The sequence below is a fragment of the Canis lupus genome, chromosome 6 (assembly GCF_048164855.1).
Source record: "Canis lupus baileyi chromosome 6, mCanLup2.hap1, whole genome shotgun sequence".
Taxonomy (NCBI): domain Eukaryota; kingdom Metazoa; phylum Chordata; class Mammalia; order Carnivora; family Canidae; genus Canis; species Canis lupus.
This window is the reverse complement of record NC_132843.1, coordinates 3,782,318-3,799,262: the sequence shown is the minus strand read 5'-3', so window position 1 is coordinate 3,799,262 and position 16,945 is coordinate 3,782,318. Positions and strand designations below refer to the sequence as shown.

The 16,945-nt window shown below is 50.8% G+C and overlaps 1 protein-coding gene across 3 annotated transcripts in view; it reads left to right on the top strand.

The window, feature by feature from the left end:
- The window catches only part of IMPA2 (inositol monophosphatase 2), a 45,238-nt gene that overhangs the window by 4,011 nt on the left and 24,282 nt on the right, over nucleotides 1-16,945 (top strand). For 2 of the 3 annotated variants that reach the window (XM_072828667.1, XM_072828668.1), the window contains exon 2: nucleotides 13,168-13,301. In XM_072828667.1, the coding sequence (XP_072684768.1) occupies nucleotides 13,168-13,301 (134 nt within the window). Of the gene's footprint in view, nucleotides 1-9,168; nucleotides 9,304-13,167; nucleotides 13,302-16,945 lie in introns of those variants that run through there. The other variant, XM_072828666.1, reaches the window with a different exon arrangement.

The window sequence follows — 16,945 nt, the reverse complement described above, 5'->3', positions numbered from 1 at the left end:
AAACAAGTTTATTTAGGCTTCAAACTTATTATTGGTAGGATTATTGGTAGGATCCTATAAATTTTTAGGATTGCCGTCAAATTTGAGAATCCCGTCAATTTTCTTCTATATGTTAGTTGTAAGACATGGAAGAATTTTCTGCAGACTTCTAGTTCCATGTGGTTGCCTGTTTCTTTCCACCATCCCACGTGCCAGTTTGCACAGCACACACGCGCATGCTCCTCTGGCCCTGCCTGCCAGGTCCCCAGGCCAAGTCAGTCAGCGTGGTGGACAGTAGAAGCATTTCTGGAAGCCATTCCTCCACAGGATGGCTAATAATAACTTACAGACAGGTGTGCTGCAAACCCCACAGATCGTTCCAGTCAGGCCCAAAGTAAATTTCATGTCCACTCAACTTGCCTTTAGCCAAGTACGCCAGGACCCACTCCAGTGCCACCTGACACACAATTATAATGGAGGTCACGGCGGAAAGAGACAGTGCTTCCATCTGCAGTTAGAAAGCTGACTTTTGCAAACTTGCAAAAGGTGTTCATGTGCGCCCTGGTGAAGGCTGTGCTAAGGGCCCTCACTGAGCCTCAGGGTGGGCCCGAGCCTTGGAGCCTCAGCTTCATTAGCCTCACAGTAAATTCACCTCTGTTTGCGGTAATAGAATTTCGGGACAAGGCAGAAAAAGCAAAGCGCAGGACCCACCCTTGCTCAGTGCTGCAGGCCTCCGGCTCTCCGGCGGCCTCGTGTAGCTGCGGGTGCTGCTTCCCGAAGCCCAGTCCCGGGAAGCCGGGCTGCTGTCCCCACGGCCCCTGGGTGGAGCAGCCCTTTGGCTGTCCAGACTGAACTATCTGGCATTTTCAAAACACACATTGCATTTTCCTGCCTCTCTCATGCTCCTTGAAATCTATACTCTCCTTCCAGGGTTTGGTTCCGGACCCTTTCCTTCACACACCTCCCCGTGTGACCTTCCCGGTCATTCCTGCGCTTCCTCCCAGCCTTGTTTGTCCCCGGTCTGGTCAGGACCAGAAGGTGCTCTTCTGCCCACGTGCCTCCCCAGGGCAGGGAAAGCACGTCAGCAGGCTCTGGCTCCAGGGAACCCCCTTGTCTGGCTGGCCTTGCCACCACCGCGAGGTTTTTGATTCGTGATTTTAATTTTTATCAGTGATTCACACAGGGAATGTGACTGAGGGAATACTCCTGAGAGGACTGTGATGAAAACAGCAATGCCCCGTCCCACAACATCCTCATCCTGCTCCCTAGACATCTCTTTTTTTTCTGATCGTTGTGCCTGTCTTCTAAATCACAGGCTTCCACTGCTCATTCTGGAGCCTGTTGTAGACGTTGTGCTTGTTATGTTGTTGTTATGTTGTGTGGCTGCATTACCTGATTGGTCCCATCCCTGTCTGTGCTCACTTTCCAGTGACCGTACAGTTGTAATGCACGGTCGAGCCAGGTATATGGTGGTATTACATATTTTCTTTCTTACGCAACTTGTATTTTCCTTTAAAAAAAAAAGGCATTTTTTTTTTTAATTTGCTTATTAGCTTTCTGTGTACCCATCAACAGTCATCAGCCCAACTTCCTGACAGAATTTTTCACAATCTCCTCAGTGTGGTCAAACTCATTGGGTCCATTGCTGCGGGGATGGGGTCCTCACACACTCACATGCATCCGAAGTACCTGGAATGCTTGTTAGGGTAGACTCTGTCCCATCCCCAGGGTTTCCAATCCACTAGGTAAGGAGTGGGCTGCGAACTGGTGTTCCTACCAAGTTCCCAGCTGATGCTTCTGATCTGGAGACGGCACACTTTGAGAACCACTGCTGTATTTTGTTATGTGTTAAATGACTGTTTATCCAGCTCTTGAGGAGAGGTTGGATCATGTCCAGTTTGGAGTTAACATGGACAATGTTGCTATGAAGATTCTTGCACGTGTCTTTTGGTTATGTATGTGTGCGTTTCTGCTGGGAATATTTTAATAATAGGAGTGGAGTTATTGCTGTGTCATCAGGTGTGAAAAGCTGCCAGGTAGTGTTCTAAGTGCATGTAACAATTCCCACTGCTACCAGCGTGTAGGCTTAGGGTTCCTGTTGCTCCACATCTTGGACAACACTTGGTGTTGTCTGTCTTTTCCATTGTAGACGGTTTTATGGGTTTGAGGTGTTGTTCTCATTTGCTTGTCCCATATGATTAAGGAACCTAAGGGCCTTTTTGTGTGTTCCTTGGCTTGGCTATCCCTGTTTTTATGATGGTGGTACTAAAACATCGATTAGAAATGTATTCATCCACTGAACAAATACTGAGTAACTCTGGAAAGGACTGTACCTTTACTCAGTGTGATAATGAGGCCCGGGCCATCCTATCTGGGGCCCTACAGGGCAGTAGGGAGCCCGCCCTGGCTGCTGTGTGGGGCCCTGCAGCTCCACAGGGGACCAGAACTGGATATCTGAAAGGAAGCTGTTCACGTGGTACAATGAAAAATGAGGGTGAATTGACTGGGCTGTGGTGAAGAAGGTGGTAGAAAAGCTGCATTTCCAGGGCTAGGCTGCCAAGCTTGCTGTTGGCTGGGAGGCGGGGGGCGGTGTGGGGAGAGCAGGGATGCCTTCCAGGGTGTGCGCCTGCAAAACTGGTTGAATGGACTTGCCATCTCCCAAGGCGGGGAAACGGCAGGAGGAACAGGTTTGGAGGTGGAAATCAAGTGTGTTTCCAGCACATCAGGCTTGACTTGCCAGTGGGTTTCTCGTGGATGTGTAGAGTTTGCATCCACAGTTCAGGGGAGAGGTTGATGGTGGCCACACCAATTTGGGAGCCCTTGGCCTGGGGTGGGACTTAAGGCCAGGTCCTTGGACCAGGAGAGAGCCAGTTTGTCCACCTATGGGCTCCACTTTAGTATGATCCCAAGCCAAGCTCCTGGATGTTCTCTGGGAGATTCCCAGATGTCAGTATGTGGAGGCCTCAGGTCACTCATTTCCTTCCGAAGAGACTTCCTGTTCCTCTCCCACCTGGGCTCAGTGTGCCCAGCTGCTGGAGGAAGGGAGGTGGTGGGTGGCTTCCTCGCCTCCGCTGGCCCCATGCTGCATTTTGTGCCCCAGGTCCAGGCCTTCTGTGTCTGCTTAGCTCCGCAGTGGTGGGGCGGGGGGGCGGGGGAGGCAGCCAGCACTTACAGTTGTAAAACCTTTGCCAACATTTGAAACCTCAGCCAAGAGAGGACTCCCGAGAGACAACTGGCAAGCGCAGAGTAGCAGCTGCCCTTGGTAGGGCACACGTGGTCCCAATGTCCAGGGCCCACCCCTCCCTGACCTGTGTTTGAGGCCAACTGCCATTTTCCTGTATGCCACTGTAAGGAGAGAGGCTTGTTTCTTATGCCCACTCTTTGAACAGGAGCTGGGGTAGGGGGTGAGAAGGAGCGCTTTGTTTCAGGGGCATTTGCATCTGCACTGGCAGCAGGAGCTGTGAAATCCTGCACCGGACTAAAGGGCTTGAAGCAAAGGCTGGTGTCACTCCCACACGGAGGCGAATCGGCCCCTGCAGCCCTGAGAGATTTCCTTGCTAACCTAAACACAGCGCTCATTCGCGGAGGTTCCAGTCATTAATGGGGGCTGAGGGGAGAGTAGGCTGAAATCTTGCCACTTAGCTAGAGAATGGAAGTGATGCTACTGAGTTCCAGCACCCCCCCACTTCCCCAACCCCCGGCCTAGCCCTAGAAGTTGCAGGGGGCTGGCTGGAGGAGCTCCGCCCTGAGACCCTGAGGGGCAGAGAGAGAAGGGGACTTTTTTCCCCCAAGAAACTGTTAAAGAAAACTTTTAATATTAAAATAATTATAAATTCACAGGTAATTGGAGAAATAGTACAGAAAGGTCTAGTTTCTGATTTCATCCAGTTTCTCCTGATGGTTATATTTTTACATCATGGAATATTACATAAGACTAAAAAAGGAGGAACTATTGATGCACCCAACAACGTGGATGGCTCTCTGAGTGAAAAAAAATCAGGTTTCAAAAGGTTGACTAATGTCATAGAAAATTCATATAACATTCCCCAAACAACATAATTACGAAGATGGAAAAGTGGTTATAAAGTGGTTGCTGGTGATTAGGGATCCCATGAGGAAGGTGGCAGGGTGAGGAGTGTGACTATAGCAGGAGGGAGATCTTTGTGTTGATGGAATGAATGGAATGGTTCTCAGTCTTGCTTGGGTGGTGGTTACATGAATCAACACATGCAGTAAAATGGTGTCCAGCTACAACACCCATTTTACCAACGGCAGTTTTTAAATTCTGTTATACTATGGTTATCTAAAGTAACTTCTCCATGAGAAGGGAACTTGAGCACCCAGGCTCCTCTCTCTCTTGGCCTCATGAGGCTGGAACCGAAGGCTGGCTGCTTACATTTTTCTCCTATGGGAGGTGAGGGAAGAATTCAGCTGAGGGGCAGTGATGTACCCAGGTGTTAAGCCAGTTTCAGGGTCTCCTTATCCACTGTCCCAGCTCCCAACCCCAGGGGGCCAGGCCAGTGCTTGGGCTACCTTCTGGTGCACTCAGCATGAAGCAGGGATCGCAGCCCCATCCCCCACCTTGGCCTCTTGGGACAGAAGCCTAAGCCATTAATCACCATAGAACATGGGGTGGCTGTGGCAGCCAACTTCCCGGAGCCACCTTCCTGGGAGGATCCATACCTGCACCATGACTCTCAAAGGAAAAGCAGGATTCACTGGAGAAGTTGGGGGACACGCTGGGGAGGGGAAGGGGAGGTAAGGGGCTCAGGGCAGAGAGAGAAGATGGACACCCTGAGGGGAGAAAGCCAAGGGCATCACTCAGGAATGCCAAGAAAGGCATCTTGGCTAAAGCTGAAGATAGAAGAGGAAAGTCAGGCCAGTGGGTGGGTGGGCTTGGGGGGCACAAGGAGGCCCTCAGTGGGGGGTAAGGTTTCAGGGGGGTCTCATGCTCAGACTGACCAAGGTGAGTCTCAATGGTGTGCTGGGCAGCCTTGGCCATGGACTGTCAGGTGACGGAGACCTTGTTGTGGAGAGCCCCTGGCTTCCTGGCTCCAGCTGGGTGAATTCCAGTGCTGGAGAACTCCACACCATGAGGGAACTAGGGAGTCCTAGGGTGCTGCCTCCAGGCAACAAGGCAAGATTTGGAGTGCTTGTTGTGGAACCTCTTTACCTGTACTCACAGCTGTGACCATGGGTCACTTTCCTCATTTCTTTGTGCCTCATTGTCCTCATCCTTCACATGAGAAGATCATTATTACCGTCAGTTATTGTGAGAGTCACTGGTTGGTATGTGTGACTGCTTGGAATGGTGCCGGGACAGAGTGAGCCCTCAGCAGGTGTGAGTGCCAGCAGGGTGATGGCCCGGCCATGGGCCAGTAGGTGGGGGCCAGGGACCAGTGAGCTCTTGGACACTTGTAGGGAACGGTCTGAAGTGGAGAGAGTCAGACAACACAGAAAAGGCCGCTGAGGCATGGGTGAGGGTGTCCTCAGGATATGACACACGAGGTGGCCAGGTGCCTGATGGAGCTTGTTCAGAGTCATGATGGGGTGCAAGGAGGACCATGGACAGCGGGGTGACGGGAGTGTAGAAAGTAGAAATGGCAAGTTGCAGGAAACTTAGCCGTGAAGCTAGAGAGGGAGGCAGTTACATGGAGAGCTTTGAGATTCGCTGGCCTGGGACCCCAGGAGAATCTGATGTCCATGGCCCTCCTCTGCTTTAACCAGCTCCTCCTCCTTCCCATGGCTAAAGGTCATTTGTGAGGTATTAGCAGATGTTACCTGCTGCCCCCTGTACCATGTGATAGCCAGGCAGGATTCACTTTGTAGGTTTTACTGATTGTCCTGTGTGTTAGGGTTCTCCAGGGGAACCGATGTTGCAGATGAAGTCCAACGGCATTTGGCGGGAGAGTTCTCTCGCAGAGCAGCAGCATCAGTCTCCCTCTGCTCAGGCCTGCAACCGATTGCATGAGACCTACCCACATTACAAAGGTCAATCAGCTTTACTGGTTAAGATGTTAACCTACCCAAAAACACCCTTGCAGAAAAACCCAGACAACCATTTGACAGAATACTTTGGGTACCCTGTGGCCCAGTCAAGTTGACGCACAAAATGAGCCATCACATCACACTCACTTGTGCTCAGATCTGTCTAGAACCTGAAGTGTAGGGACACCTGGGTGGCTCAGTGGTTGAGCATCTGCCTTGGGCCAGGACCCTGGGATCAAGTCCCAGGCTGGGCTCCCTGCATGGAGCCTGCTTCTCCCTCTGCCTGTGTCTCTGCCTCTCTCTGTCATGTGTCTCTCATGAAGAAGTAAATAAAATCTTAAAAAAAAAAAAAAGAACCTGAAGTGTACAGTCAGTATCACTAGGACTACGCCTCCAGTAGCTGCCTTTTCCCAGCCCAGCAAAGGAAAGACCCGTTGCATGTTAGAAGCCCCACTTCCGGCAGAGTTCTTCAGGGGTGCTGTTCTGTGGCTTCTGGAGCACACACAGGTTGCTCTGTAGTTCTGGGTACTTGCTGTACTGGGTACTTGTGTTACTGCTGGGGGCAGTAATACAAAGTCAGGACGGAGTGCAGGCAAGAAGGAGGATCAGGACAGGACCGTGTGTGATGCCTCTGACACTGTAGCTGGGGGCGACCCTTCCTTTAGTTTTGAAATGCAGGTGTCAGTGACTAAAGGCCCGTATTTTATGTATTACACAGTAATGGAATGTTATCTGGAGGGAAAGACCCAGGCCAGGAGGTCTATGAAGCATGCTTCATTAGTGAGCTGCTGAAAAAACATTAATTAAATAACAGCACATGCTGACTTACTGCTGGCAGAGTGAGAAAGTTTAAGTTCCCTAAGAGCAAAAATAGCTGTAGTAAAGGGCTTTAGCAGGGCCTGTCCCAGCAGCCCCGTGGGCCTTCCCCGGCAGATGGGCCTGTGGCCAGAGGCCCGACCGCTTGAGTCTACTGGTGATTTATTGAGAAAGCACAGCACTCTCTCACCACCATTCCTTGCAGTGTAGAAACGTTCATGAATTACACTTTTCTTAACCCAGCATTTTGTCATCCCACCTGAGATCTGTACATTGTGCACAGGCTTTTGTTTTTTTTGTTGTAAGTCATGAAGGTCTGGCAGGATTTGCTCTCAGGAACATCAGGGCGGCACAGAACTTTGCAGGTGTGTATGTCATTTTGTGTTCGAGACCATTACCTAGGAGTCCTCTTTTCCTGCCTGCAACCTCCTGGTGTCTGAGGTGAGGCTGTTACTGCAGAGGAGGGCACTAGGGCTCCCAGGAGCTCAGTGACAATTCCCCGCCTTGGTCTCCCGAGTGGAGCTGGAATTCAGACCTGCGTGATTCCAAACTGTAGGGGCACCGTCTGTTCTCCCTACTGATGTTATGAGATGGGCCCAAGTAGGAATTGCATTCCATACAGGAATTTCTCACGTGCAGTTCCTCCCCGAAGAACTAGAGCTTCCGAGTCCTGGGCCACTGAAAGGAGGCTAGTTTACACAGCTTCCCCACACCTGGGAATCCGCTTGAGTGTAGAAGTCCCATTACGATGCCTTTTGCCTTGTTGGGCCTGGGGCCTGAGGGGCGGGGCAGGACCTGTCCGGTGTCCCCAGGGGCGCTCAGGTGGTAGGCAGAGCCCTCCTGCCCTCCAGAAGTGTCCAGTGGATGAGCCTCGGCAGTGCCTCCCCGTGATGGTGTGTGTGGTGACTGGGATGTGTCAGGTGCTGCGGGAACCCCTGAGCTGAGCAGAAGGGCCTCACCCGGGCTGAGAGGGTTGAGGGCTCCAGGGGCGGCTTCCTGGAGTAGTGGGCTGCGAGCAGGTCCTCAGGAAAGACGGGGTCAGCCACTACAGGAGGAAGGGACATCGCGTCCAAAGACAAAACTGTGGAAGGGAGAACTAAGAGTGACAAGGGGGATGAGTGCTGTGCAGACTGGCCACAGAGGTTCTCCCCAAAGGACACGGGCCTGCCGTCCTCTTGGGGGGCCCAACAACGCGCAGGGGGTTCCAGGACATAGAGCTGCTGTGCTTGAGGTGGACAGCGCTTCAAAGGAGCAAGACAGAGAAGGTGGGGAAGCAGAGCAACGTGGGCAGGTGATACAGGCAGTGCGGGAAGGTCAGCATAGTTTGGGGATGTCACTCAGAAATGGGATCTCGGGGCTCAGTCGGTGAAGCATCTGCTTCATCTCTGGTCATGATCTCAGGGTGCTGGGATGGAGCCCCACGTCGGGCTCCCTGCTCAGCGGGGCATCTGCTTCTCCCTCTCTCCTCACCCTGCTCGTGCTCTCTCTCTCTCTCACACTCACAGTCCTTCTCTCTCTGTCTCAAATAAATAAACAAACAAATACATAAATAAATCTTTTTTAAAAAAAATGGAATCTACATCCTTGAGTGTGTAACTGGATGAGAGGGAGGAATTAAGGTGTCCCAGTGGGTGGGATCCAGGCCCTGAAGGAGCAGCAGCCAGTGCGACAGGGCTGGCCCCAGCACCTGCAAGTTGCCGGGGAGCAGGGTAGGCGGTGTGGCCTGCTGTGCTGTGAGGGGACATGGGCGTATGGAAGCTCCGTGACACGTGCCCACATTGAAACAATCAGAGCACAGGAGTAGTAAACATTAATAGACCTGATCCTGGAGACCCAGGATCGAGTCCCACGTCGGGCTCCCTGCATGGAGCCTGCTTCTCCCTCTGCCTGTGTCTCTGCCTCTCTCCGTGTCTCTCATGAATAAGTAAATAAAATCTTAAAAAAAAAAAAAAAAAAAGAACATGATTAGAGACTCTCCTCCCAAATGCATAAATCTCCCCTTCCCCGATGTGATCTGTAGTGAGGGGCCTGGGTCCGCCGTGCCCAGATGACATCGGACACTGCCCACACTGCCTACACAGGCCCCTGAGCACGTGTCTCCTCCACACAACAGAGCCGGGTGTCTTCAGGATGGGGAAGACCAAATGCGTAAACACCAAGGCCGTTAGATACGGCTTCTAGAGCGCACTTGCTGAAGTCTTCAGCTTTCCTTACCTGTGAGCTCAGTGTGTAGCAGCTGAGAAATCGTCATTCAGATGTTTCCCAAGACCTAGCCCCTCCCTAGGCTGCAAAATCTACTTGGGGGAGGTGGATACAGGGGCCAGGCGGGGCTCCTTCACCCGTGTGGACGGCTGCGGAGTCTCAGAGGCCAGCTGTGTGGTTTACACACTTGGAGGGCGAATGCCCTGCTCTGCCTGCAGGAGTCGGAGGCTTGTCATAGAGGAGGTGATATCTGAGCTGAGTCACAGAGAACACACGGGCAAGGAGGAGGCTGGCGGTTCTGTGGGGGCAGGCTTGAGGGTGAGTGATTACTTGGGCTGGGGCATAGCAGTCATGGAGTGAGGAGGGGCAGGACAGGAGAACGCAGAGCTTAGGTGAGACCCGTGTGGTAAGTTGGTGCTTTGGCTTCCTTCACAGACTGGTGACAGAAGCAAGGCTGGTTCCTTTCTCTTCCCCACAGCAGCCCAGTTAGAAGCCTGGGAATGGGGCTCTGCTTCTCCAAGTCACTCAGGTGACTGTCAGGTCCCTGCCAGGTTCCCTGTCACTTGTTGCCTTAAGGAGTTGCTCTCTTCCCATGTGACCAAAGCTGACCTCTCACCACACATCATCAGCTGGTGGCAAGGGGGGAAGGACAGGAGGGAGTAGTGTGCAAATAGTGGCCTTTTAAGGATGTGACTCAGAAGTTGCACATATCCCTTCTGTTCACATCCTCCTGGGCAGAACCCGGGGCCGGGCCTACCTGCACAAGAGGCAGACAGATGTGGACTGTTGACCTTGCTCAACCTGGGGCTTCTGTTCCTGAAAGGAAGAAGAGGATACTGGCTATTTGGGATCAAATAGTCTCTGCTAGGAGGTCAAGTCTCAGGAAGCTGTGGTTATACCACCATTGGGAGGGTTTTTTTGTTGTTGTTGTTGTTGTTTTCCATTGGGAGTTTTGTATCCTCAGAATGCTAGGGAGCCGCTAAGTGCTTTATGCTGGGGAGATCCGTGATAACGGGCAGGGGTTTAGCAAGCCCTTCTGGCTGCTGTGCAGTGAGTGGACAGGAGTGCCTAACGCAGATTTGGGCTGGCTCCAGGAGGTGGGGCTCGTGGATGGAGGCTGGAGGAGGAGATGCCAAACACATGTTAACTCTCACAGGGTAACCAAAAAGCCTTAGTAAGACAAAACAGAGACTGAGGTGGTCCGTGTTCATACAAACTAGTGGTCCAGTCGGGAAAAATGTGCAGTCTATTCAAGCAGGCTGAAGTGTATTTTCTTCACAATCCAAAAAAATTTTGTGCACCTGCTCTATGCCAGGTACGATTCTAGAGGCAAGGAGTATGTGATAGGGAACCAAAGGGAACAGCCTGCTCCCTGGGGAGACGTACTACCAACAGAGGGACAAACAAGATGACTTCAGATGGCATGAAATTTTGGATAGACTAGAAAATATGAAGTCCCTGGAACAAAAAGAAATTTGGTTAGCATCAGCCAGAAAACCGGAGTGGCCGAAGGATAGTGAACATGGGGGTGGCCTGTGGGAGGGGAGATTTGTAGGTCTGGGGTTTTTCCTAAAAGCCATGGAGGTCGTTGGGCAGCTCTAAGCATTAAAGTGTTAGGAGCTGACGTATGTTTAAAGATCACTGTTGCTTCGCCACAGAGACTACAGGGCGCGTGGTTGGAATTGTAACATTGAACTCTACATACAATACATGTGGAGAGGGGCAAGGGCAAGAGGAAACCCGTGTCCTCTCAGGGCAGAGGTCCCAGGACACCCCAGCTCCTGAGGACCTGTCCTCATTCTGGGGTTTGAGAACCTGCTCTCAGCCCAGCAACTCCTGTGTGGCCCACAGGTCCGGTGTCACCACAGAACTTGTCAGAAATGCAGACGTCAGACCTCAAACCCCACACCTTCTTAACCAGTTTTCACTTCAGCAAGATCTCTGATGACTCATGCACAGTGAACTTTGAGAAACTGGTGGCATGTCCTCTGGTCTTCCTCTCTCCTTCCCTAGAACTATATGCATACATACCCCACACACAACCTTACACACTCCCTTCACACCTCCCTACACACATGTCGCACAGGTATCACACACATACACATATACAGACCACGCACATCACATGCACACGTACAAACCACACATATATCACAAATGTGCACGTACAAACACACCACAGACACCCCGACATGCCACACTGAATTGTCATACAAGATACAAGCTCACTGCCACATGACCTGTGGAACCAAGGTCTGGACTAACCCAAGATTTAGGGATCCTTGGAGGACAAGGCCATGATACAGGGGTTAGATTTGAAGAGTTTCAAATTTATAAGCAAGGAACTTGTGGAGATTCCTTTGGTGGGAACTTACTGTGTGCAAATTGATGTTTAAGAAGATTAGCCTGACAGTACTAAGCAGGATGTTGCGAATAGAAGGGACAGGAAGGGGATCCCGGGGCGGCTCAGTGATTTGGTGCCTGCCTTCGGCCCAGGGGGGTGATCCCGGGGTCCTGGGATCAAGTCCCACACATTGGGCTCCCTGCGTGGAGCCTGCTTCTCTCTCTGCCTGTGTCTCTGCCTCTGTGTGTGTGTGTGTGTCTCATGAATAAATAAATAAAATCGTTAAAAAAGGGAGGGGGGGACAGGAAGGCCACAGTGGCAGTGTGGGGACTGGCACAGAAATATTCACAGATTTTGCAGGAGTGCTATATGCTTTGTCTTTTGCATTATTTACAAAATTACCCTTTAGATTTTCTGTCGTATGTGTCTGTGTGCCATCAAGATGAACAAGAGGAGCCCCCTGTCTAGGCCTAGCGCTTCTGGGGGCTGGCATTAGAAGGGGGACATAATGTGAGCCGCATAAAAACAGGGATCGCTCCATGTCTCGGGGTCTCTTGCACAGTCTTTAAATTCCATGGGCAGCCCTCATCTCTACAGACTAGGGGGTCGTCTCCTCCTGCCATCATCCTCTTCGACAAGTGGGACGTGAAACAGGCACTCAGGAGACATTACCTAACATGGAGTCTAGGTTGCTGAGTGAGTGATGGTGCTCTGGAAGGAAAGGCGGGGTCTTGGGGTAGCAGCCAGTTTGGAAGGCAAGGTCTGAAGTCTTTTTAGGTGTCCTGACTTTGTCATCGTGCTGAGGGAAACACTGGGTCGTGACAAGGCCTGGGCTGGAGAAGGCGTAATTTTTATTACATAGAGTAGACCTGGTCCTTCTCAGGGTGCCCTGTGACTGATTAACCACTCCAGCTGCCCTCCCATCTGGGCCTTCCCGGGGTCCCTGGGGAGGCCCCCTCTTCCCTGTGCCTCTATACTTGCCCGCAACAGGTCTGGCCCAGGAGTGCCGGGGCTCGCACACCCACAGTCTACCTGTGAGCCCAGACCTGGGGTCAGAGAGGCCCTGGCACCTGCGCCAGCCCACGTGTACATCCGCTTTGGCCGCTCAGTGGTACCCTGACTGAAGCAGCAGGGAGAGTGCCTTTCTCTTGGTGGAGTACCCCTTACTCTCTCCGAAGGCTCCCCATTTGAACGTTTATAATCTGGATGCAAGAGCATGGTCCACTCCACATGATGCAAGATACTTTTTTTTATTATTTTTATTTTTTAAAGATTTTAATTTATTCATGAGAGACACACACACAGAGAGAGGCAGAGACACAAGAAGAGGGAGGAGAAGCAGGTTCCATGCAGGAGCCTGACGTGGGACTCGATCCCAGGTCCCCAGGATCACATACTGGGCTGAAGACAGTGCTAAACCACTGAGCCACCCAGGCTGCCCAAGATAATGTTTTTATAATGAAATCAAATTCTTGGGACTCTGAGGGCAAAGGTTTGTCAGCGACATCATCTTTCATTGAGAGGAGCTTCATGCTCTTTAGAACCACTGTTTTTCTTTTCCTTCAGAGAAAAATTGCTCCACAGGTAGGACAAGTGAGCCTCTTTCTGGTGAAAGAATAGTGGATAGTTAGGCTTGCTAGATGCCCCGAGAGACGTTCTGGGGTGTGATGTAAGGCCCCGGCGGCCGCCGTGATGGAAGCAGCCCATGGCCCTCAGACCCACACCCACCGCCTACTTCGGTTCAGAGCTTGGGTGCAGGAGGTGAGAGCACATGTGTTGGGGGACCCGGGTGCTCGTCAGGTAACTGCCTCCTGTACTCTTCTGTACTTTTATTTCAGATCATCAGAAAAGCCCTTTCTGAGGAAAAACGCGTCTCAACAAAAACATCAGCTGCTGACCTCGTGACAGAAACAGATCACCTCGTGGAAGGTTTAATTATTTCTGAGCTGCAGAAGAGGTTTCCTTCACACAGGTAGGTGTGTCCCTCGGGAGGGGACTCAGTAACATGCTGCCTGCGGCTAACTCAGGGTGCCACGCCACTGGTTGCAGGGGGCAGGCGTGAAACAGGGGGCCTCACAGTCTGCCTCCCCTGTGTTGATTGCCATGGAAAACACAATGTTTTCATCCACCCTACTGTCATCTTGACAACACTCACGTCAATATGTTACCTTATAAATACCGAGAAGCCTCCAGTTCTGTAACATGCTCAGGGGAAGTGTTTTAGAGTGTTGCGCAAGTGTCCCCTCTGCTAGGCCACTTGGCTTATTTCTGGAGGGACTTGTAGCCAGTTCTATTCTGTTCCCTGTCTGAGTCAGCCTGGTGGCCCCAGGTCTACCACCTGTTGGTGCGCCCCCGCTGGTGCTCTGTGAGGCCTTCTTCCCGGCAGGCTGGCGTCTGCCATAGGGAAGGCTGCTCTCCAACCCTAGCAGGTCCTCATGAGGACTCCACCTTCTCCAGAGCAGAAGTGCTTAACCCTTTTGGGGTCACCGTGTGGAGACTCCAATGCAAACCATTAATGTCTTCCCCAGAAAAACTGAAATATGTATGCAGTATTTTGCATCTAGTTCCAAGGGAACCCTGGACCTCAGCGGAGGACTTCCCTTGAGCTCTCAGGTGGAGATGGGGGCTTCTCAGGCCCTCCCTCATCCCTGGAGCTCTACAGAAGAGAGTTGGAAAACCACTGCCTGGGTGGGAGGGCTCCCTGTCCTCACGGAGGAGGCTGGATAGGGACTCTTGGATTTCTAGGTATGTATCGCTGATGGGCTTACAGAGCAGAGACATGGAAGGCAGTCTCCCTCAGCATCCATCTGACACAGGGTGGACACAGTAAAGTTTTTCCCTGTGAATGATTAAATGAAAGAAGGGTCAAGCCAGTGTTCAAACATACCTCCTTTCTTCCCTGTTGTTTCCTCCTAACTGGTTAGGTCATCTCAGGGTCACCAGCTCTCCCTTCAAAATTCTCTCTGCCAATGGGTCGTGTTTGTTTTGTTTTGTCCACAACCTTTGTGTGTGAGCGTCTGTTATTTCCTATTTCCTTATTCAGTGTGAAGTCAGGATTCCTGACATCTGTTGTAATATTTTAGAAGCTCGGAAATGTTTATGATTTTTTAACTTTTTGAAACATGAAGTTAAATGGGAATGTCAAGCGAATTCTATAGATTGCTTTTATTCTTTGAGAGGGAAAGGCCGCAGTAACCAAGGAACTGTTTCTAGTTGAGGAGCTATTTTGGTACTTGAGGTTTCTGTGGTACTGGCCCAGGTGGCTGTGGCGGAGGCAAGGGCTGGCTCAGCTCTGTGGAGTCCTAGTAAAGCCCTGGAGGTCGCCGCAAGACCAGACGTAGTCATCGGGCTCCCGGCAGGTTTCATTTAGATCACTCTGGACAAACCAAATTCTGAAACGACATACACATTGTGTGTGTTGGCAGCAGTGGTTTGGGTCCACTCTTGTGTCAATATGGGACATGGATTCCATTTGACAAAGTGTATTTAAATATTCATTGCTGCATATCCCGGGACAAATATGTTCTATGAGTGATCGAAACACCTCCCCCAGCAACGCCGCTCCACCCTGCAGCCTGGATTCCCCAGAGGATCACCAAACTTTGAAGCTCCTTTGGAAAACCATTGACCCAGAGCACTGGCCCTCACCCAGGGTGTGTGCCAGGCCCACCTGGGCTTCTGTAGTCGGCTAATGCCAGGCCTCCATCTCTGAAAGAGCCCTGGGAGAGTCAGATGCACACACCTGACCAGGTATCTGTGATTTAGAGTGGTACTTCCCAAAGTGCCAGTCGGGCTGTGAGGGATGAGATGCGGCTGCCCCATGGTCACCCCTGGCTCTTTGCCACTTGCTTCTCAGCTCTGAGGGCAACACCAGGACCCAGAGAAAGGCTGGATGTCCTTCTTCTACTCTGTTCAGTTTGCCTAGAAAACTCAAATAGATAAAATAATTTTTCAACATATCTATGCCAAGTGTGGTGTGGTTTTTTTTGCCAATGACTAGGATTCAAAAGAATTTGGGAGGATTTAATTATGATTTAAATCATAGACAAATTGATGAATTTGCGATGAGAAAACTGCATACACATTGTAAAATAGCATACTGTAAGCTTTCTGTATTCAAAGTATTTACATATATCCCTTAAACAATGAATTAGCATAAATTTGCCTATCATCCTTTTTTTAGGAAGGACTCCGTGTTATTCTGAGCTTATGCCAGTCCCCATTTTTAGTCATTTATGAAATAATATTAACGATTGCGACTGTTTTATTTTGAATAAAATAAGAAATAACCTGGTGTAGGCTTCCTGTTATTTATTTGTTTGTTTGTTTGTTTGTTTGTTTATAAATATTTTATTTATTCATTCATGAGAGACACAGAGAGAGAGGCAGAGGGAGAAGCAGGCTCCATGCAGGGACCCTGATGTGGGACTTGATCCCTGGACTCCAGGATCACACCCTGGGCCGAAGGCAGGTACTCAACCACTGAGCCACCCAGGTGTCCCTGCTCCCTGTTTTATTATCTTATTGTACTCATTTGTGAAATCCAAAGTCTGGGTCCCCAATCTGGGAGACAGGAGTATGCTAAACCAAGGAACTGTAAGATTTCCATTTACTACTGCCCACAGCTTTGGCAATTCACCCTGGTTCCTGGGATCTCAGCCTCCTCCTCTAGGACTGAGGCACCCAGCCAAGGTCATCCTGTGGTGGTAAAGACATAAAACAAACGAGCAGGTCCAGGTTGACAGTTAAAACCCAGTATTGGCATTGACCACATTAGCCCGGTCTCCATCCAGGCCTGCCTTTGTGGGGTGCCTGAACCTGTTTCTAGTTGATGATTTTGACTCAGATCCAAGTTCTGCAACTTTGGGAATGTTCAGTAGTATCACCAAACCATATTTATATACACGTTGTCCATGTCCCTTTTGTCTGGGTTAGCAGAGGCAAAGGGAGGAACTAACTGCCCAGGACACCTAGCTGCCTCCTCTGTCCTGGCCTGGGCTCCCCTTTGCAGGCACGGCCTTGTCTATCGTGGTGACTCCTATGCCTTGCAGCGTGCCCTCTGTGCCCTGGACTTGGAAAAAATACGTTCCTAGCCACCACCGGCTATACACTTGTTTTCCACCCCTTTCCCACTGAGTTTTGTGCTGGGCACTCATGTCATCAGACAGCGGAGCCTGCTGCGATGCTGGCCAGGCCCACGAGCATTAACTGGCTCCCTAGTGAACTGCAGGGTGACCTTGACCTTGTCACAGAGTAAACAAACCAGCCAGAGAAAAAGGCCTCCATGCACTTGGCCGTCAGAATTATAAGAAGGGTTTGTTAGGACTATAAGGAAAAAAGAGTAGTTAAATTATGCAACAGAATATCATTCTCTTACCCTGCTTTGAACCTTGCCCCAGGGGCTGCTTTCCTCTTGTATGTTAGATAGGCTTGTGAAAGGGCCCTTGAGCTCCCTAAATTTAGGCACGTGGATTTTTTTTTCTATTGATGTTATGGATCTTATGTAGCTGTCCAAATGCTTTTATTAAGGTCTCTGTTATTTCGCACGTCCATCTGCAGAGAGCTGAAGAATGGTCTCGCCCATCCTGTAGGTGCTGGCTCCCCACAGCGAGAACA